Raw genomic sequence first — 23,178 nt, forward strand, 5'->3', positions numbered from 1 at the left:
TCCCGCGGTGCCGGCCCTCCTGCCCGCGGTGCCGGCCCTCCTGCCCGCGGTGCCGGCCCTCCTGCCCGCGGTGCCGGCCCTCCTGCCCGCGGTGCCGGCCCTCCTGCCCGCGGTGCCGGTCCCGGCAGGCCAGTGCGCTGTCCTCCCCGCGGGCGCCGCAAGGGGGAGCTGTGGCCCGGGGCGCAGCGACAGCAGCACTGCACCGGCTCTCCCCCGGCGGCCCGGGCGCCGCCCTGTCCCAGGCTCCTTTGCGGGTAAACAGACATGGCCGGCGAGGGAGACCCGGAGGACGCTGCGCACAACATGGGCAATCACCTGCCGCTCCTTCCCGGTAACCGTCTGGGGCCTGATCCTGGCAGCGAGAGGAGGCGAGGCCAGAGGCGCAAGTGGCGCGGCGGGGCCGGGGAGGCGGGCGGGTGGTGCAGAACCTGCTCGGGGCCGCGGGCCCGGGACCGTGGTGGTTCTTGCTGCATCTCGGCTCCCCCTAGTATGCGGACGAGGGTTTGGGGAGGGAGGAGGCTGTCCCCAAAGGCAGGAACTCGTGCTCTCCATCCTCTGTGTGCCCAGAACTTGGCTCCAAGGAAATGGCGTGAAACTGGGTGGGGAAAGAGGGAGACTGGGGCCGCCCAGCATCCCAGACTTTTCTGGGACTTCATCCCCCCCCACGAGTGACAGCTAATTTGTTAAGTGTTCCCGTGTCACTGGCCCTGCCCCAGGCGTTTTGCGTGCATTTTTCCATTTTATCCTCCCCATGTCACTGTGTAGTCCTGACTTGGTGGGTGAGAAATGAATTGGCAGGTTAGTGTGGGACTTGTCTAAGGTCACACAGTTGCAGGGCCAGGAGTCCTAGTCAGATCTCTCTGTCTGCATAGCTGGTGTCTCTTAACCACCCAGTGCTGCGCCGGTGTTTGGTCTGTTCTTAGGCTTGTAAGGACGTAGTACAAGTACATGTTAGAATACACCTAATTTTAGATACTTAGAACTGGGATATTAAAATCAGGATTCTCTTTCCTTTATGTTTTGCGAAAATTTAGACCTTGGCCTTATGTTGGAATAGTGGGCAGAAAAAAAGTCTGGAATAATTGTACAGTTTTGTCATGGAATGCTGTAGACAAGAGTTGCCTTGCAAGAGGTGTATCAGCCAAACTGAGACTATTAGCGGAGTCACTTCACTGTGTGCAGGAAGTGTGTTATGTATCCTGAAGGTAAAAAGAGGTATAATGCACAGTCTGATACTTGGAGAAGTTTATCATGTATATGTGGTTCCTGAAAATATAACTAGCACAAGGCCATTGATGTAGGCCAGATAAGTAAATCGTCAGAGGGAGGGATTGATTATGGCTGAGAAGGACTGGGGAAAAGCCCTGTGTTGTACTACAGACATCCAAAAGCATTATGACCTAGGATTGGCTTGCAGAAGATAAGGCCTGGAAGGTAGGTTGGGTTGGAGTGTTGGAAAGCTTGCATCTCTCGCCAGTGGGATCGTGAGTTTGTTCCATGGATTGGAGAGAAGCAGTTACGGACTTGAGACCTAAGGGAAGCTGTGCTTGGAAGATGACTTTGCCCACTGGGAGGGGCGTGGGCCAGAGGAGGAGGAGACTGAAGGCATGCCCCAGCTGTATGGAAAGGACCTTTTCCATGAAAATAGATTAGAATCAGAGTCAGTGGTCCATCTGGAAGCAACCTAGCTGAATTGAATTTGGTCAAAGAGCTGAGCTGTTTTTTCAGAGACATCAGCCCAACTCTGTCCGTGCCAAATCCAGTGTGTTAGGGAAGATGCTGATGTTCTGTTGGTATCCACATGGTGCTCCTGCATGAGATGAGTCATCACGCTTCACCCTGGTAGCTCTGAACGGTGTGTTTTGTCAAAAAAAATGGAGAGCGCAAGGGACTCAGAGAGATTGTCAATATAATAGTCATGCTCCTGCAAATCATATATGACTTATTTTTAGAAACATTCATTTGTCCATACTTCCATGGAGTATGAGTTGTTTGGAAGAGTAATTCCCTTTAAGTGCTTAAGTAGTTGCTTAATATTTAAGATTTGAAGAATCTGTCCCTGCCAAACAAACAAACAAACAAACATAAAATGAAATAATACATAAATAGCCAAGTAGGGGGAAGTGGGTTTCAGCCATATATGGGAGAAAGGCTAGTTTATATGAAGGAAATCATTTTGAGATGAAGTCAGAATAGTTAAAATGTAAATTTAAAAATTAGGAGTTCTGGCCTTTGAGCTAAAAGATGACCTTTAAAACTGCATAATGGAGTGCATAACGGAGCAGTAAAGTGTCAAAAGTGCATAATGAAAGCCGTGCTGTCCGAATTGTGAATGCAGGGAAGTAGATGCAGCACATTTCTGTCATCGGTTTAGATTTTTCTTTGTTATCTCTTGGTCTCATTGAATTTTTTTGTTCTTAGGAAAATTTTGTATGCAGTGTTAAATCACTGGACATTTGAATTTAAGTTGAAATAATTAGGTTGTTCTCTTTGGCAAAGCCTTATATCTAAGGACTTTGTAAGAATTAACAGAAAGTCCAAAGCAGTTGCCATATTGAAAAACATTTATATTTTCTTGTCAGGAACCTAGCTGGAGGTGGTTAGATTTAAACAATGATATGCACAGCAGAAAGTAACTGTTTTGCAAAGCCATTTTATCTATTTGGAAGTTTATTTAGGAGCTTGCTTGCTTTTTAGCCCTTTCTCTTTCCTTCCTTTCTGTCTCCTCTAGAAACTCTAAATGCTTGAAAAAACTTTATAGAGACTGTCTTGTTCATTGTCATTTTTCAAATGAGGAAACTAAGGTTTCGTCATGTGGGGTGAATTGTCTGCTGTGTCAGAGCTGGTTCCTAGTGAGGGAGAAGAGATACATCTCCTGTGCAGAAGAGTGTCAAATAATTCATGCAGGTGGTTACCCTTCAAGGAAGGGACACAATCCCTACCTGCCCCTTAGATGTGGGTTGTGCCTTGTGGTTTGCTTCCCAAGAGTACAGTGCGGAAAAGAGGTGGAAAGGAGCTTTCCAGCAGAGAAGCCTGACCAGTGATCCAGGTCAGCTTCAGCAGTTCTAAGTCACATCAGCAGTGTGCCCCCTTGATGAGACGTGATGAAAATGGCTCTTCACCTCCCTGGGCTTCCTCCCCAAGAAAATTCCGACTTGAGGGACATTTTACAAAGCACCTGACCAGTAGTCCTCAAAACTGTCAAGGCCATCAAAAACAAGGAAAGTCTTGAGAGACCCTCCCAGCCCAGAGGAGGCTAAGGAGACCTGACGACTAGATGTAACGTGGTGTCGTGGGCAGGGTCCTGGAACAGAAGTAGCATCGTAGATAACAACTCAGGAAACCCAAATGAAATGTGTTTGGTTAATGGTGCTATGCCAACACTGATTCCTTGGCTATGGCAAGTGTGCCACACTAATTAAGATGTTACCTATTGAGAAACAGGTGTGAGGTATAAGGAACTCTCTATCATCTTTGCAAATTTTCTGTAAGTCTTAAACTATTCTAAACTTAAACATTGATTTAAGAGAAGAAGTTAGAGGCAGACCCAGCCTAGACCCCACTCTAGCTGCCTCTTCACAGTCCTGTCGAGATTCCCAAGTGTGGATGGTGTTCATAAGAGCTCCTCTTCCCACGGGCCTGGAATCCCTAAGAAGGAACTATGTATTTGAACGGGAACATAGCTTTTATGTCTCCTTCCCTCTGTTTGTTGTGTTTTGCTTATAATACTGTACTTTTACAGCAGAGGAAGAGGAAGAAGATGAAATTGAAATGGAAGTTGAAGACCAGGATATCAAAGAACCCAAGAAACCAAACATCATAAATTTTGACACTAGTTTGCCGACATCACATACAGTATGTAACTTTGTATTAGATCCAGTATGAGAGATGCGTACATTTAACTGTAGATAGAAGTTCTTGAAAATGAATGACTGCTTTTGGCATTACCTGATATTACCTCAAGCTTGAAATCGTGGATGAGGATGTGGGCTTCTTGCCAACTGATAAATAGTGTTAAGCTGTAATTTTTAAGCAGTTTGGTACTTTGTCTATTACAAGTAATTCTTTGCACACTTGGCACCCTCCTTATATCTTGGCCAGTGATAGAGCTATTAAAGTACTGCTTATTCTCTGTACCGCAGGGTTCCAGGGTGTTATTTAACAAACTAGCATTTTATACTTGTCATTTATGCTTTTCAGACATAGAGGTGTCGAGCTTAGTCAAAATCAAATATTTTGAGCTTAAAAAATGCTCTTTAATTTGTATATGAGAGATTCTTCACAAGGAATTGAGAATTCTCCTTCCAGGAGTCAGATTGTCCTGTGGGACGCTGATACGGCAGGTGTATTATTTGGATAGGTGTGCCGTCCACGTGTGCTTGTCAGTTTGCGCGTCAGTCTGTTGAGCTCGTGTCCCGTGGCCTGTCTGTAACGACTGAGCCTGTGCGTGCCCTCTGCAGTACCTGGGCTCCGACATGGAGGAGTTCCACGGCAGGACTCTGCACGACGACGACAGCTGCCCGGTGATCCCGGTGCTTCCGCAGGTGGTGATGACCCTGATCCCCGGGCAGACCTTGCCTCTCCAGCTCTTCAGTCCTCAAGAAGTCAGTATGGTGCGGAATTTAATTCAGAAGGACAGAACCTTTGCAGTGCTTGCGTACAGGTAAAATCTCAGAGTGAGCTGACTAATACTCTGTTGTGCACTCACAGGAGAGGTTGTTTTAAAGGCAAAACTGACTACTATTTTGCCTGCATAGAAGTTGGGACAAGGCTGTGAAGTGAAACGCTTCCATAAAAAGCTTGGAAGTGGAAGTTGGAGTATTTTGCTGTGATCATTACTGTCTAAGTCAAGCTTTAACTTTCACACACAGTTAACTTTCTGGTATGTGAAAGTTTTAAAATCATTAATACATAATGAAGAACAGTTCTAGAACCTTATTTTCAAGAGCTGTCTTCAAGAAAAAGAGGGCTTTTACACTGTTTGTAAAGGATGGTTTTTACAAAGGAGTGACTAGTTATTTTCTGTCTCTCAAAACTCCCAAGTTGTCCTCTTGTAGACAAGTGGTAAGTTGAAGCTAAATGTCAAGTGTCCCATGAGAACTAGAGGAAATCAGTGGTGGGGGCAGGAAATTGATACAGGAAGTCCCCACTCCCCTCCCCCCTCAACCCAGTACAGAGCTGCTGATAAGCGGCAGAAAGGATGATCTGCTGAATAAAAGAATGTTTAGTTTGGGAAATGACAGTTTAACCCCTGTCAGCTGTGGGTTATTTTCAATGACTAGAAATCTGTTCTTCTGCTAGTGGGCTCTAATTGTACTTCCTGAAGCCCTCTTTATATGTCTCAGTTCCCCATGTGATTCTAAAATAAATAAAATAAAATAGCTTTGCAGTGAGAATGATTGCTGTAAATTGTTTTCCCATGTATATTGCTTTTGTCAACTTTGCATATTTGAAAATTAAATGTTTAAAACTGTTTCCTCTTTAAAATTCGCCTTGGCAGTAATGTACAGGAAAGGGAAGCACAGTTCGGAACGACAGCAGAGATATACGCCTACCGAGAAGAGCAGGACTTTGGAATCGAGGTTGTGAAAGTGAAAGCAATTGGAAGACAGAGATTCAAAGTCCTTGAGATCAGGACACAGTCAGACGGGTAAGAAACATTGTCTGTCTATCTTAAAACTCCTCAAACATCGTAAAATGAAGTACTTTTCTTATATTTTGTCTGCTTTGCTGACGTTCATGTTTTATAGCTTGTACCTAGTTGTTCTTTTCCCTTTGAAAGTGCAGTGGGGTTTCTAACTTTGCTGTGCATCACAGTGACCTGGGCAGTAAAACCACAGACACTTGCCTTCCTGCCCTTCCTCCCATCCCTAGAGAGTGACCAGTCAGGGAGGAGGCCGCAGCATCTTTTCTGATGATGTCCAGGTGACTCTGATGCCCCTCTAGGTTTTGGAGCAGTGATGTAACCCCAACAGGCAGTGTCATTTGGGACAGGGCTTCTTTGGGATTGAAGACATCTCTTCAAATTGGGAAGGGTGGGAAGTCAGGGCTGGTGAGCTGTGTGCAGTGTCGGGTGCCACAAGAGCTGGTCACGCTTGCCACCCGCTCCATCTGGGTGTGGGAGACCACGTACCCTGCGTGCCCATCTCCGCCACAAATGTTCTCTCACCACAAATGTTCTCTCACCGCAGTGGAGCATACGTTTACTAAGTGGTCAGGAAGTGCTTGTCACCCCTGTGCCTTATACTAGAAATGCTCTGAGTGTTCTATTTAGCACTTTAAAGGAATACCTCATTCCTTAGTGAGGAACGAATACCTCATTCCTTAAGGAATACCTCATTTTAAAAAATGCAGTTCACTTGCAGACCTCAAAAAAACCCACAGAGCATTTGTCCTCATCACTGTGTGTTTCCTTTATAGGAATGGTTCTTAACTCTGGCACACAAGAATCACCAGTGAATCACTAGTGAAGTCTTAGAAAGATACAAATTCCTGGGTCCTCCCAGCCTTAGGGAATTGGTCTCTTATCTGTAGTCACAGTTGAAAATCTTGTCAGTCCTCTGTGTTGGACAGGTAATGTCTTCTGAAATCAAGGACGTTCAGAGGGTGGTGGTGTGTTTCTTTTTTAAGATTTAAGAATGTGAATTGCATGAGGGCAGGTTCCACATAGTGGGCATTCATAAATATGAGTGTACTCATCTCCCCTTCGGGGCTTGAGCGAGCATAGGAGCAGGGAGGGTGGAGTGCCGGAGCCCATGGGGGTTCGGTGCTCCCCGCCTGGTGCTCCCTAGAGCTCTCACTCCGGGAACTCTCCCCGCGCTGAACACAGGTCATCAGTGTCATGTTGTCTGTCTGTCCCTCAAGATGCAGGCTGCTCAGGCCAGTCGATGCGACTCCTGTGTGTTCTGCACTTAGGACCATGAGTGTTCCATGGATGAGTGAGCATCCCTCTGAGGGCCCTGTGCTGAGACAGCAAGCTGTTTGTGCCGTGGATTTTACTGACAGTTCCATTTTAAAAGGACTTCCTACCTGTGTGCTTATAAAATTTTAAATATTTGTGAGTACTGTATTCCAGAAACCAAAGTAGCAAATTGACTTGGGGAAAAGTATATTTCTGAGGGTGTCGACATGAGTGACTTGTGATTGTGGAAACTTAGTTTGAACACAAGATGGCAACAGAGCCTTGACTCTGAAAGCAAGTAAACAGATGTGCATTGGACTCAAGTAGAGATAGCGTCAAACTGATGAGGGGGGACAGGACTGGGAAAGGGCCTAGTATTCCTTAGACCCACCACCACGGCTTTCACAAAAATGTCTGTCTGAAAAGACGTCCGTGGAGTGAGGATTCTCTGGGTCCCCTGCCCTTCTGGCCCTCGAACTACCTTCAGTGGGGATGGTGAGATGGCAGAGACCAGAGAGGATGTGGTGCAGGCCCCTCTTTTTTTAGAAAAGGAACCTGAGTGCGATGGAGAGAAGAAGTTTGCCCAAAGCTGTACAGCTCGTGGGCACCGCTGGTGAGTTCTAGGCCCCCGACTTCCAAACCAGTGCTCTTCCCACCAAACCACAATTCTCCCCTTGCACATCTGCAACTCAGGCCAGTTTCCTTGTCTCTGTAATGTAGGACCAGACGATAGTGATGTGTCTTATTAAGACTCTTCACATATACAAGGCGTACTGCTGCCTTCTGACCTTTCCAAGTCGTGTCTATATTTCTTTGACCTCTTCTGAACAGATGGAATTTTTTTTAATTAATAAAAAAGTAGAAATGTATCATTGCATCTCTGTAGGACTGTTTTAGAAATTCCTGAGTATTTCTTACATGTAGAGAGGAAGGGGAGATTAATACTCTGTAATTACAAAAGAAGCCCTGGTACTTACCGTAATTGAAGTGAGTAATTTTTAGTCAAAAAGGTGATTAAAACTAGAACTCATAAAAATACATACATAGATATCCTGAACACTTTAGCTTACGGTCTGTAAATGCCCCTTTATGCGTTTTACGTTTGCTGGTGAGGTAGGGACTGTGGTTATGTCGGGTCTGCAGGTGGAGCTGACATCAGTCTTTCTTGCGTCAGTTGCTTTCATTACGTCATCTGTCTGCAGTACATACCTGTAGTTTTTCTTTAGAGATTCCGAAGATACTCACAAGGGCTTTGAGCACAGAAACCTTCCAGAGTCACGCACTTTTCTCCCTATTAGAATTGTCTGAACCTGATTTGAAAGCATTTTTTGGACTCAAGCTAGTGTTTCATTAAAGCAGTTTTAATTTTGTACTTATTTTCCTGGTTGCCACAGTATTTACGTAAATTGCAGAACAACAGGGCTCTACTATATAGCCCAGGGAACTGTATTCAGTAACCTGTCATAAACCATAATGGAAAAGAATATGAAAAAGAACGTATATACATAGACCGCTGAATCACTTTGCTGTATAACAGAAATGAACACAACACTGTAAATCAACTATACTTGAATAAAATGTTTTCTAAAGCTCCTTCCACTTCAAAAAATATTTGTATAAATTATATCGCTATAATTGCACAACAGCTGCCACCAACAGGTTGGGAAGAAACAAAACTAGTTTATGTTAAAAGCAAAACTCTGCTGCTGGGAGAAGAACCAGCCGTGTGTGCAGCAGACGCTGGGGTGCGTCACAGGAACAGAGAGCAGTGTCCACCCTTGAGGCGATGGACACAGCCTGTGTACACTAATTATCAAAACGATCTCTAAGCTGATGTTTCTGTAGCGTTGATGTTTGTATCATAATAAAATCTTAAGAATTAGGTGAGGAAAACATGATTATTTAGTTATTTTTGTTTTTAATGAGCTCTAAAAGCATAAGAACACTTGAACATAGTCAGATTTATGTTACCATTTTCCAAAGTCATGTAGACTTAAATTTGAGCTTGCAGGAGAGAAATGAGGTGAGTGGAGTGTGTCTAATATCATCATGACAGTAAACCTACATATTTTCAGACACGTTTAGCTATTTTCATTTAATAAATCAGAAGTATTAAAGTGTCATAAGTTTTTGTGGATTGAGACAGTGGTCACAATGAAAGACCACTTTAGACTTCCTGAACATGAATAATAGTGAAGCAGAGACTTGTAATATATTTGACTTCTTCCGACTAACTGTTTTTCGTTCCAGCATTTGGATGTGTTGATACTTTCTGCATTTGAAAAGTTATAATAGGAGATAATTCTTTCAGTGCCTCCTAAGACAATGGCTTGGAGGTACAGCCTTTTTGGCATTAATTCATGAGAAGATATTTACAATTATGATATTCTCAAGTAGCATTGTTGAAGGATGACTTTACTATATGAGTAGAAATAATTTTAAAGATAATACGGATTTTGATTCTTTGCATATTCAGAGTAAATGTTTAAGAATGAGAAAAGGAATGCACATAGAAATAAGGCTACGTATAATTCTCTAGTCTTATCCATGTAAAAGGGTTCTTAAGTTTCTCTTCCTTTACCTACTTACTTCTTAGGATAGGTGATTCATGAGAAGGGATAGATGTTAAGAGTCAGGCAACATAACGAAGTGGGATAAGGGGCGGGGTGGGGTGTCCCAGAATGAGAAATTTTTATAGAAGTATCAACACATCAGGGGTTGGTGATATATTGATTTTTTAACTTTATTTCATTTACAGGTTTTGTCTGAAATGTAAAAATAGCATTTTCCATTCCACAGTGAGATAGAAAAATCTTTGGTTACCTTTGGTTTTAACTTTGGTATGATTTATGAAATACAGTATTTTTTGAAAATTTCTTGTATCTTAATATCAGGATTTGATTAATATGTTTAAAAAAGAAAACCTTGAAAGTCTTAGTACTTGAAGCTATCCATAATGGTTAGAAACGTAGTGATTAGAATTAGTTTATCCTAAAAATGAACACCTTGCCTGGCTCTCTTCTAGAATCCAGCAGGCTAAAGTGCAGATTCTTCCTGAGTGTGTGTTGCCTTCGACCATGTCTGCAGTTCAACTAGAGTCCCTCAATAAGTGCCAGATATTTCCTTCAAAACCTGTCTCATGGGAAGACCAGTGTTCATATAAATGGTGGCAGAAATACCAGAAGGTGAGAAACTGATTTTTTTATGCGTGTTCAGAAAGCAGAGACAGGTTGCTTTTTTCCTGTTTAAAGAAAGAAACACCAACAGCTCTCATGAGTCCTTCCCCAGACATCTTCTGAGCAATACTGTAGTTGCATTTGTTCATAGCTGGAGTTTCTAAAATTTCATAGGCAGCTGTTGATGTAAGAGCAGTTTGCAAAATCAAGTAAAATGTTAGAATACTGTGAGGTATTCCAGCTATTATGCCTTTAAGTTATGAATTACTTTGCTGTGGTTCTAAGTGCTGCAGGAAACGCTTATTAGACTGGTCACAGGAGGCGCTTGGCTCTTGAGTCATAAACACCTAGACTCAGGCGAGAGTGTGGGAGACGGTGCAGTGGCAGTTGCTTCCTCCTTGTGGGCTTCTGAAAAGAAGCTGTTTTTGTGCAACAGTAAGGACATCACCAAAGCTGGCTTGAGAATAGGCGCTCTTTAAAAGTATTGCCTGTAGGGCATTAATTCCTATGTATATCCTTTTGACTAGATCATTCTCGTAGGACAAATACCAGTGAAACTTGTTTGTACTTATCTGTGAGATGTATCAGTTTTGAGTATAAAATACCTAATATTTATGATTTCTCCCTAAAGGAAAAAAATTTCTAGTGTCTAAATTTAAAATTACTTTTTGAGATATGTCTTTTAAAAATACGGAAAGACAATTTCTGTAGTAACCTGAAGAATCCTGTACTAATCATCAAAGGTTTTAATTTTGATGTAGATTATCCTAGGGCCCTAATCTGAGGGAATAGCTCAGCGGTAAAGAATCTGCCTGCCAGCGCAGGAGTTCAGTTAATCGCTCAGTCGTGTCCGACTCTTTGCAGCCACATGGACTGCAGCACATCAGGCTTCCCTGTCCATCACCAGTCTGAGGAGCTTGCTCAAACTCATGTCCATTGAATCAGAGACGCCATCCAACCATCTCATCCTCTGTCGTCTCCTTCCCCTCCTGCCTTCAATCTGTTCCAGCATCAGGGTCTTTTCAGATGAGTCAGTTTTTTGCATCAGGTGGCCAAAGTATTGGAGTTTCAGCTTCAGCATCAGTCCTTCCAGTGAATATTTAGGACTGATTTCTTTTAGGACTGACTGGTTGGATCTCCTTGGAGTCCAAGGGACTCTCAAGAGTCTTCTCCAACACCACAGCTCAAAAGCAATCAATTCTTTGGTGCTCAGCTTTCTTTATAGTCCAACTCTCACATCCACCATTCATGACTATTGGAAAAACCATAGCCTTGACTAGATGGACCTTTGTTGGCAAAGTAATGTCTCTGCTTTTGAGTATGCTATCTAGGTTGGTCATAGCTTTTCTTCCACGGAGTAAATGTCTTTTAATTTCATGACTGCAGTGATTTTGGAGTCCAGTGAAATAAAGTCTGTCACAGTTTCCATTGTTTCCTGATCTATTTGCCATGAAGTGATGGGACTGGATGCCATGATCTCTGTTTTTTAAATGTTGAGTTTCAAGCCAGCTTTTTTGCTCTCCTCTTTGACTTTAATCGAGAAGATCTTCAGTTCCTCTTCACTTTCTGCCATAAGGGTGGTGTCATCTGCATGTCTGAGGTTATTGATATTTCTCCCGGCAGTCTTGATTCCAGCTTGTGCTTCATCCAGCCCAGCATTTCTCATGATGTACTCTGCATGTAAGTTAAATAAGCAGAGTGCCAATACACAGCCTTGACGTACTCCTTTCCCAATGTGGAACCAGTCTGTTGTTCCATGTCCAGTTTTAACTGTTGCTTCTTGACCTGCCTACAGATTTCTCAGGAGGCAAGTAAGGTATCCCATCTCTGAAGAATTTTCCACACTGTCAAAGACTTTGGCGTAGTCAGTAAAGCAGAAGTAGATGCAGGGGATGAGGGTTCAACCCTGGGTTGGAGAGATCCCCTAGAGGGGGGAAATGGCAACCCACTCCAGTGTTCTTGCCTGGAGAATCCCATGGACAGAGGAGCCTGGCGGGCTATGGTCTGGGAGGGTCACAGAGTCTGACGTGACGTAGCGACTAAACAGCAAAGAGCTGAAGTTCACAGTAACTTGGTATAGCTGCGCAGTACTTTTGTTTTCGGACTTGATACAGATACTTTTTTTTTAATCTAGTTTTTTATTTCTTTAGCTGTACTGGGTCTTAATCGTGGCATGCAGGATCTTTCATTGCCATGTGCAGGACCTTTAGTTGCCGCGAGAGGGATCTAATTTCCCGACAATGGCTCGAACCAGGGCCCCCTGCATTGGGAGTACAGTTGTACTCTGGACCACCAGGGATGTCCCCAATACAGATGCTTTACATATACTTTAAATCATGTTTATTTGACCAGTAGCGCAGTGGGAGATTTTGCTCTGGAGTCATTTAGTCCCAGCAGTGTGTCGGCCCTGGGTGGTGCTGAGATGCTCTGTGGCGAGGTCACTGTGTCAGGATACATAGTCTCTCAGGATTTAGATAGCTGTGGGTTTCACTCATTGGATATTTTTTCCAGGAGGTATTAAGTACTTTATTTATATAGTAGTTCTTCCACACCAAGATTTTTTTGTTAAAAATTCTTAAGCATTTAAAAATTCTAAGTTACCTCTTAGCACAGTTTTGAGGATAGAGTGAGAGTCTGTGGAGTTAATTCCTGGCTTAAGTGCTCTGGACAGCTAGTTCTGTGTTTTCTCTGTAGGATCTTGACATCTTAAACCTGAACTTGGGTTAGACAAACAGAACTTGTAAAAATCTTTTGTGTGAATTACTGATTAACTCCTTCCTGTTCTGTGGCTAAAGCACCTCAGCTTGTTCGTGTTGAATTCAGGCGTAGGCCTCTGCAGGCGGGCCGTCAGGCGTTAGGAGCCAGATCCTCTGACCTGCCTGTTGTCTTATTTCTCCAGTAATTCTGGATTCTCAAACATGGCCGTCAGTTTTCTTCATGTTCAGAACTGCCGAGGATTAAACAGAAGGTGCTGAGGAATGAGCGAGATATAAAAGGTGATCAGAGCTACGAATGCCTTCCTCTGTGTGTTTTTTTCTGATCGTTCTGTTGCTTACACTTCGGGTAGAGTTTCTTAGGTTCTGAAATGTGGATCTAGATCACTAGGCCGAGGAAAAACACCAGCAGCTCTATTTTGGACTCCAGGCGTCCTGCAGACTCTGCCTCGTTTTAGAGAGCCCACTGGGAGCCGTTCTGCTGGCATGGGGCGGGGAGTGCAGGGAAGGGCTGGCGGAGGCGCTGGGGGGGATTCCAGGGGCCTGGACCCGTCTTGGGCCATCGCGCTGCACCTGCAGTGGATGCTGACTGGTCACAGTGCTTGTCTTCAGGCTGACCTGGGGCTCGGGCCAGCCCTCTGTGGAGTTTACTCAGTCTGACTGCTGTACCTGCCACAGCCCCAGCAGGGCCTCGTGCGTCTTTGTGTCTGAGAAGCGGCTCACGAGGCCAGAACTGGGAGAAGCTTAGTTGATTCTTAAATAACTCACTCTAATCGGGTTGCCACCCACTTTTCCACCAGAAAATGATACTTAAAGGATCTAGTAGTGGAGTGGAGTCTTCCAGAAGTATATTCAGTTGACCTTGAAACTGTACATAACCTCTCAACATTTGCCATTGAAAACAAAACAATCGAAATGACAAAAGTATTTACGCTTCGGTTATCTTCCATTCTGACAAGGGAACACTGTCCCTCAGGATTGAGAAGTTAGGTCAGTATAATCAGGCAGTGCTCTTCCAAACCCACTTCTATCTGGAAACCTTTCTCATTCAGTGATTCGATCTTTAAAACTCTAGTTCTTTATTCCCTCTTCTCACGGTGTCTTTTTCTCTTCACTGTTTACTATAGTGAAACTCTCTCAAAATGAGGAAAATGTTGTTTAAACTTACTTAGAATGCAGTGTATGTTTCTAAGGATACTCCCGTCTTGCCCACACTGTTTGCTCATCTATAAAGCCCTTCCATGTGAATGAGAAAGGAGTATGAAGTGCAAAAAAGTAATGTGGAAACGAGATGAGAAAGTGCCTGAAGCTCATCTTTCTGGTCTCTGCTAAATGTATAAGCTCCTGCTTCTCATACGGAGCAGGGAAGAACTGAGCGTAACTCAAGGGCAGGACCCACAGACAGGAGCTCACAGGTTAGCTGCTCAGTCTTCTTTCAGAGTTTCTTTATGAAAACACAGATAGATATTCTCACTTCTTTCCTTTTTCTTACGTAGGAGGATCCATGCTGTCCTGCACCTTGTTTTAAGAGTGCAGGAGATTCTTCGTGCTCTGGTTTTCAGAGCGTTCTTATTTTGAAAGCCGCACAGTATTCTCTGTATTAATGACGGACCTAGACTCAGTTATGTACACAGATGACCTTTCACATAGGTCAGTATTTGAGAAGTGAGATTACTGGATGTCAGGGCAACTGCATTTGTAATGTTGACATGTATTTGCAAAGTTTCTTACTTGAGATTGTTCATCTCTGTACTCAGTGTTTCAGTAAGGCTGCACAGTATCCAGCATACTTTTTGCTGATCTGGTTAAGTGAAATACAGGAGCTTGAGGGTTTACTTTGAATTTCTCTGAATGTGAATGACGTGTGACATTTAGTGTTTAAGAGCATGTCTTATTTCCTTTAATTGGAATTGTCTTCCCCCTACTATTTATTGCTTTACACACACTTATCTGTGTGTAAAGGAAGCTTATCCCTTTACCTGCAGTTAGTTTCAAACATTTTCTTTCATTTGTCATATTTGTCTTTTAACTGTATTTTGGTGGTCATATAGTTGAATTTTTTTTAATACTTCTGTATTCTGAATCATAGCTAGCAACACCTCCCTGTGTGAAGGAATCTTCATTCATAAAAGAAACGTGCCGTTTTTTCCTTTTGACTTCACTTCTTCTTAATGACATCAGAATGTGAGCTTTGAGCCATGTGTAGTTCTCTTGGTGTGACTCCAGCACCTGTCCAGGTAGCTGTGTTCACTCAGCACACCTGTGCTGCCTTATAGACCAGATTCCTGTTTTTTACTTTATTTTTCTTCTGTTCTGTAATCAGCCTGTCTGTTTATGCCCCACCAGGATACATAACGCAACTGCTGACAGTTTGTAATTTTGTAAGTAAAAATATGGCCCCTAACCCCATCAGTACTTTCCTCTTTTCAAGATTTGTGTGGTTACTATTGCTTATTACCTTATCCACAGGAACATTAGAGTCTGCTTTTGTCTTGTTCCAGAGTAGTAGGAAGAGTAGCGGTCAGAGCAGTAGTATTTACGGATGAGAGACGTCTGGCAGTGGTAGGCTGTGTGTACTGTAGGCAGAGGCTTCCTCCAGTGGAGGAACGGTTTCCCAGCACACACTGTAAGCTTGTAGTTGTGTATCTTGCATTATGAGCTTGCAAGCCTCAGGATCTAGAAAAAGCTCACCATTCCATTCCAGTTCTTACAAGCAAGTAGGATTTGATAAATGAAGGAAACAAAAACGGTAGCGTTTTGATCACTTGGATGTTATTTTCATAGTTTACGTTGCTGACTGCGCGAGGACCTGACACAGCAAGTGACTCCCGCGGTCACTCTAACCCGCCGTCTGGTCTTGCAGGCACAGTGCCCTTCCCCGCCCAGTGTCACGTGTCACCCTGTCAGAGAACGGCTTCTGTACAAAATTAACAGGTCATAGATGTGCAGGCTTTGTTTTGTATGTAGAGAAGATGTGCTCATTCTTTATATTGTGCTTTTTTGGGTCAGGTGTAGCACCCTCTCTGGTATAAGCGTATCATACTGAACTGCTGTTGATAGCTGGCTAGGCTGTGTCCAACCTGTTGCTCTGACAGCACCGCTGCAGTGCGTCCTGGCAGCGTCCATGTTCTGTGTAACACTTCTCTTTCCAGATTTTCTTGGTTGCTTTTACACATCCGTTCAGATGAACTTTAAATTGCTTCTGAATTCCAATTCATTGGTGTCACATTGAATATATACTCTGAGGACTAATATCTTACTTATTGAGTCTTCCCATCAGTTACTGAAATTTTATAGGAATTAAGTGAAAACATCTTTGTCAAATATAGTCATCTCTTATGGGATTCTCTGCAGACTTTTTCATCTTTTTTGAAATTAGAAGGTCTTTGTGGGCCAAGATCAGTTTTTAAATGTGGTTCCTTCTACCCTACGATCTTGATTCTATGGTGTTTAAGTGACTTTTGTTTTCTTTTCAGAGAAAGTTTCATTGTGCAAATTTGACTTCATGGCCTCGCTGGCTGTATTCCTTATATGATGCTGTAAGTAACTTACATTGAAAGTTTTGCTTCTAGGAGAAGCCATGTCATAAGGGTCATTAGATGAAACAAGTGCCATGTTATTTTTGGAACTAGTGCCATTCATTTAAGGGGAAAAGGCAGGAATCATACTGCCAGACAGACCTGACTTCGACCGTATAAATCTTTAGTTTTCTGTCAGTGGATAGTGGCATGTAACTTCAGGACAAGATGCTGTGGCATCTTTGGGTGTGTTAAGCATTTAAACTTCTGTTGTCAGGTTAGAGTTACATTTAGAAAAATGCAGAACCCTTAACAGGGTTTTAGTTCTCTTGTAAACAAGTATGTCCACTTCTGTTTCCTGCTTTTAGTGTACTAGTTGATGTATACAACAGTGCTTTTCCAGTTCAAATTTTTTACATTAGGCATCATGACAGCTTGAAAAATTCAGTAAGGGACTGTTGGGATAGTTCACAGAATGTAGGTCACAGACACAGGCTGTGTTCAAAGCCTGATTTCTGTTACCTTTCCTGTGGTTTGGGGCAGAACCTGAGTATAACATGGGGGTAGAGGTGCTGTTACTGTCCTGGGAGGCAGCAGAGGGTCTTAGGCTTCCCTTGGGAGTCAGCCTGCCTGCAGAGCTGGAGCTCTGGGCTTACTGAACTGGTAGGTTGTGGGCACTTAGCACATGGGCAGCACCGAAGGAAACAGTGGTTCACTCTGCTCTTCAGCAGCTTAAGAGGCATTACAAGTACGTAGTAGACCAGAGTATTTTTTATATCCACCGCGAAAAGATAGTGAGCACTCGGATGCGGTGAACAGGCACCAGGTAAGGTGTGTGGGCAGCGGCTGCTAGTGCAGCTTTTCCTAGAGAGGGGACGAAGAGAGGCCAGAAAGCCAGCCTCGCGCTGGGCTAAGCAGGGGCTGCAAGCATTTCTGTGTAAGAAAACAGACACGTATATACTGGAACTTGACTAGGTAGTAACTACTTACATTGCTACTAATATGTTAGATTTACTGAGTTGAAAAGCTGACAGTGAAGTGTAAAGTGTGTGAACCTTACTATGGCTCGTTTCAAACAAGGAAACCTTAATGGATAGAATCAAGAAACAGCTACGCGAATGGGATGAAAATCTCAAAGAAGATTCTCTTCCTTCAAATCCAATAGGTATGAAAAATCAGCTTTCTTCCTGTGATGTTTTACTAAAATTGTTTTGTTTTCTGTTTAATGAAACCAAAATTTTTTTATTATTATTCTGAAAAAGCATTTGTTTTCATGAATTACAGAAAAAAAATTTTTTTTTAGTTAACTATAACAAGGGTCTTAAATTCTGAGCATTCCTATTTTAGACATAAAAGGCTCGGATTGCAGTAAACGGCTGGCATCCAGAAACACTGTCTGGGTTATAAAGACTCCTTTCCTTGGTCTTCAGGGTGCCTTTAAAGGTCACCTTAGTTCCAAGACTTAATTAGGTACAATTTAACTATTTTTCTAGTCTTTTAGTAAATAAGTGACTTCTGATAACATGGATTTGATTTCATGTTTAAGACATTTACAAAAACAAGTATGGGAAAATAAGTTACGTCCTTAAGATACATATGTATACACTTGAGAGCTGATGCATTTTAGTCTTGTTTATAACTGTTTAGTGTGGCCTCTGGGAAGGGTTTATTCGAAAAGGATGTTACTGCATTCATAAGTCATATGTATCTGCTTCATAAGTTTAAAAGTTTGAAAAACCTATCCTGTCTCTCAGATTTTTCTTACAGAGTAGCTGCTTGTCTTCCTATTGATGATGTATTACGAATTCAGCTCCTTAAAATTGGTAGTGCGATCCAGCGACTTCGCTGTGAACTAGACATTATGAATAAAGTGAGTAACGAATGTCTGGACGCTCACGTTCTGTCAGTCTGGGGTGGGGGGCATTGCACTGTTGGGACCACCAAGGCTGTCTGTAGGGTGTCTAGTCATGTAGTCATGGAAAGAGAACTAATTTTAATTGCATTAAAAATATTTGAAAGGGTTATTTAAACACTTCATTTGAGACTGTAAGACAGAGTGTTCTAGAGGGTCATTAATTTAGTGAATATATCAGCTTGTGTCTTCCTTGTTCCATCTTTAAAATTATAGTTAGTGGGGGAAATGCTCGAAAGTGTTGATTCCTCTAATTTTCTCTTAAATATTTTAGTGTACGTCACTTTGCTGTAAACAATGTCAAGAAACAGAAATAACCACCAAAAATGAAATATTCAGGTGAGCTCTTTATTACATTTTTAGTACACGTCTGAGTACCTTTTCCCAACTGCCCTAACAGAACAACAGGCAAGACTGTATTTCCCTCCATTAAATTACAAATGCTCAGCAAATGAAATCCGGGAAGTCACCTCAGTGGTAGGTAAGACACTCCTCCTGACTGGGTACCAGAACAGCAGTGGGTGTGGACGGGATTATTCACAGCAGTGAGTGAGCCTGGTGAAGGAAAACCTCCCCACCACACCAATCTTGTTAAAAACCTATCAACTGTATCTTTCTCAGTACTTACGGACCTAGCAGGAATGCCTCGGCTTTATGCACTACTTCACTCAAATATCAGTTTCACCACATAGGGTCAGAGTTTTGCAGGACATGCTTCTGGACATGTACTGATGCTGTGTGATACATAGTACTGCTTTTTGCACAGTACTCAGCTGCCCAAGAATGACCACATGGAACCTTTTATGGGACTTGCCCTTTTTGGGCAAGTTGAGCTCCCTGTGTATTACAATGTGTATCTTGAAGATTTTAAAAACTAGTACTACTTTCCTTTTTGTCATCATGAAAACCAGTGAAAGTCACTGAGACATATCCGACTCTTTGCGACCCCATGGACTGTATTCTCCGGGCCAGAATACTGGAGTGGGTAGCCTTTCCCTTCTCCAGGGGATCTTCCCGACCCAGGGATAGAACCCAGGTCTTCCATACTGCAGGTGGATTCTTTACCAGCTGAGCCACAGGGGAAGCCACAAGGGAGAACATAAACCAAATAAAACTGGGCTGACTGCCAGCCTCTTATTAGTTTTAACTGCACTATAGCTCTTTAACCTCGTTTCTTGGTGAACTTTGTTGGATCTTTTCCCCCCATATTGACTCTTCTGATTCTGTTTTAGTTTATCTTTATGTGGGCCAATGGCAGCTTATGTGAACCCTCACGGGTACGTGCATGAGACGCTTACCGTGTATAAGGCTTGCAACTTGAACCTGATTGGCCGGCCTTCTACAGACCACAGCTGGTTTCCTGGGTAATGTAGTGGTGTCCCCTTTTGGGTTTGTGTGTGTGTGTGTGTTAATTGAGCAGTAAAGCTCAAAAGAGTATTAAGGAGAGTTGCTAGAATTTATCATCAGAAATAGGCAATGAAATAAATAGCTATTTAAATGTTCATTTCATGACTGGCTAGAAAAAGTTACTCTTACACAGTCTCATTGAATGAGACTGCAGGTGAGCTGCAGTCCTTAAATCAGCGATACAGCTGATCCACACCCCTTCAGAATGAGCTGACAGGAAAATGAAATATCAACTGTTTCATAATCCAGTGAAACTAGAGCTGACCCTTGAACAGCATGCTGTTGAACTGCTGACTTCCACTTTCCACTTAGATGCAGGTGTGCTTCAGTAGTAAAATACTATAATACTGGTGCTTCTCTGTTGGCTGAATTGTTAGATGCAGAGTGAATTGCAGATACAAGGACCAACTATAAATCATAGGTGGATTCAAGGGTCCACTGTATTTTCTAATTTGTAAAATTAGTGACTGTTACCCAAGCAGTGATACACGTAAAACATGCAGAATCCAGCTTTTCTTCTAGTTTGCAGGCTTTGCTTTTTTTGGCTTAACCTACTGACCTTCAGAGTATGACTGTGGGACCTACGACACTACCTGAGAACTCGTGGGATCCCTTCAGCCAATAATGCTGGCTCAGCCTTTTTATTTTGAAAGAGGCAAGCTGAGCAGAGCTTAGTGACTAGATTTGTTATTCTGGACTTAGAACCATACCACTTGGACTGGCCAATCTTATGTGATAGCATTCTGAAGGACTAAAAGTAGAATTAACTGGTTACTAAAAATACTAAATATGGATCCCTGGAGAAGTTTCATTACATGGTTTGGGTGAATTCTGATTTGTTTGGGATTTTTTCCTTTAATGCCAGGGCTTATATTTTTGGTTAAATTATGTCACAAAACCATTCTTCTTTTAGAAAAGGAGTCCTTAAATCTTATTGCTATTTCCTAACTTGACTGCAATGTAAAACAACTAAGAAAATGCTGCTACAAGTTACAATGTGTTCCTGGCAGCCAGCAATTTGTATAAAGAAATCTGTATTAATTAGATATTCTTTTTGCTTCTTCCTTGGCATTGGAGAAAAAATTTAAGCATGGCTTAAGAGCACAATCAGGTAACTTTATAAAGACTGATGCATTACCATGATGACTTGATACAAATTAGAAAATCTTTTTTGTGAGGTCTGTTTCAGGGAACTGTATAAATCAAAGCTTTGAGTTTTCTCTTCCCTATCCTTAGAACTTGGCTACTAAAAGATCTAACAGGTTTCTGATAGGGTGGGATACAGAGATGCATTTCCTGAGCTGATTTACCTTTCCTTAATCTTGTAGGTATGCCTGGACTATTGCCCAGTGCAGGATCTGTGCCAGCCATATTGGATGGAAATTTACAGCCACCAAAAAAGACATGTCACCTCAAAAATTCTGGGGTTTGACTCGATCTGCTCTGTTGCCCACCATCCCAGATACGGAAGATGACATAAGCCCTGACAAAGTAATACTCTGCTTATAAACAAATACAGTAGGGATAAGGTTACTTAACACATTGGTATTCTAACACAAGACTTGCTTTGGAAATTACTGCTTTTGATGCATACCTAAGTAAAAGCAACATTACATGGAAGGTTGCAGTTTCTTAGTCGAACAACAGGATTTCAAGATTTAAACTAAGATGTTCTATTGAAGAGGATGAGAAGCAGTCTAGAATACTTGGTTTGCAGGAATACCTACTTTAGGAGCTTGGTGCTGTTATCCTGTGGACTCTTGCTATGCCTGGTAGTGTTATCACTGAGAGGACATGAAGACATCTGTGAAACTGGTGAGCATGTTTTCTGCACAAAACAAATCTGAAATTCCTATCAGTCGCTGTTATTAACGCAGTTCATCATTTATTTGATCCTGATACACAGAACAGAATGGCGTGTTTGCATCAGTGCTCCAAAGGGCAGACGTTCCAGAAGGTAGGGTGCCAAGCTCTAGTACTGTTCCTTTTTGAAAGAGGCAAGGAAATGTGTACATGGTAAAAGGGCTTTGTTCCTTTTCTTTAGTTTCTGAGATACTGATTTGTAAATTTTGAAAATAAAGAGTTATAATATGCAGTTTGAGCCCCAAAATAAAAGTCTTCCTAACATGTTTGTTAGTGAATAGCAATATCTCGTGTATTTGCTCAGTGTGTGGCTGTTTTGTCTCAAAGCTGAATCTGAGCTTAGACTGCTGTGGAGCACAGATGCTAAAACACGTTCTCCTTCCTACAGGCTGGAGGCAGTGATGTATTTCATAGGCTATTTTGTTCAATGTAAAGTGAGAAACTCTGTAAGTAAACTATAAAAGCAAAGCTAAACATGTTTGTTTAAATAATGTAAAATATCTACTCGGATGCGGATACTTTAGGTGTAAGAAATAATTTTTAAGGTAAAGTTCTAGACAGACAGAGTTGCCACCTACCTCTTTGCTTACACATTCAAGGGGTTTATTGGATCCTTTCACATTGGTGTCATTTTGATACTCCTCCACTGCTTTACATAAATCACTGGGAAAAGTTCAGCTAATTAGGTACAATGTATGTGGCCAAAAATGGACTGTTAAAGTTTCTTACATTTTAATTTACCATTATTTTATTTTTCCAAAAATGCAATGCTTTTGACTGCCTAGACTAGAAACCTAAATTGAGTATCATGTTGCATATTTATGTAAAGAGAGTAAACGAAAACCAACTTAAGAATGCTGTTGATTCTTTAAAATATGCCTAACTTTTCTTTACCTTTTTACAACTAACAGCCTTGGGTTTTTATGACTTTACTATTTGTTCATGAAGTCTTACACTGAACCAAAACCTCCTCTAAAGGGATCCACAGAGTGTTTTTTTCGGTAGCACGGCACATCTCTACATCCAACCCAGCTGTAGTAAGGAAACACTGCTTTTACAGTTGCCCCTGGAAGAGTGTAAGCTCAGAATGTTCTGTACTGTTTACTGACTCTTGCAAATAAAATATTCTGGTATATAAAATATGCATATAATACTAATCGGAGGTCTTCTAACCTGACAAAACCAGACCTCTAATAGCTCAATCTGCGAACGTCCCATATAGAATAGTAGGAATTGTAAAATGCTGCGTCCAATACATATCTTACTAGTACTTAAATATCTTAAGCGTTACTTCATAAGCACTCAATTACTGACCTGTGTGCAGGTGTTTCTGAGGCTCCCTTTCTTGCAGCATAAGCCCCCGTTACACTGAGTGTTTGTCACACTTCCTCTTACCTGGGTTTTAACAGAAATGCGCTTTTTTGTGTTATCAAGTCCAAAAGTGCTATTTGCCCGAAGCGCACAAAGATGCTCTGACTGGCTACACAGAAAGGAAAGTTAGTTATAAAATGTCAGTACAGCAGCTGAAATAAACAATACTTCGTGCTGTTCACCTCTTAACCTACTGAAAGCACAGAGGCTCAAATCTTTAAAGAGCAAATATGTGGGCCATAACCTTTCTTTACTTTAAAGCGACAGGAGTGCTGTCACTAAGTATACATGGCACCTGATATATAACGTCAGTGCC

At 42.2% G+C, this 23,178-nt stretch overlaps 1 protein-coding gene across 1 annotated transcript; it reads left to right on the forward strand.

The window, feature by feature from the left end:
* Window positions 171-21,777, forward strand: CRBN (cereblon). Its single transcript, XM_018067188.1, has 11 exons — window positions 171-331; window positions 3,743-3,855; window positions 4,461-4,663; window positions 5,501-5,650; window positions 9,927-10,086; window positions 16,268-16,330; window positions 17,390-17,474; window positions 18,064-18,179; window positions 18,496-18,560; window positions 19,454-19,585; window positions 20,957-21,777. Exons 1-11 carry the CDS (start codon window positions 265-267, stop codon window positions 21,135-21,137), a joined length of 1,335 nt encoding a protein of 444 aa, XP_017922677.1. The 5' UTR covers window positions 171-264; the 3' UTR covers window positions 21,138-21,777.

The sequence above is a fragment of the Capra hircus genome, chromosome 22 (genome assembly GCF_001704415.2).
Source record: "Capra hircus breed San Clemente chromosome 22, ASM170441v1, whole genome shotgun sequence".
Classification (NCBI taxonomy): domain Eukaryota; kingdom Metazoa; phylum Chordata; class Mammalia; order Artiodactyla; family Bovidae; genus Capra; species Capra hircus.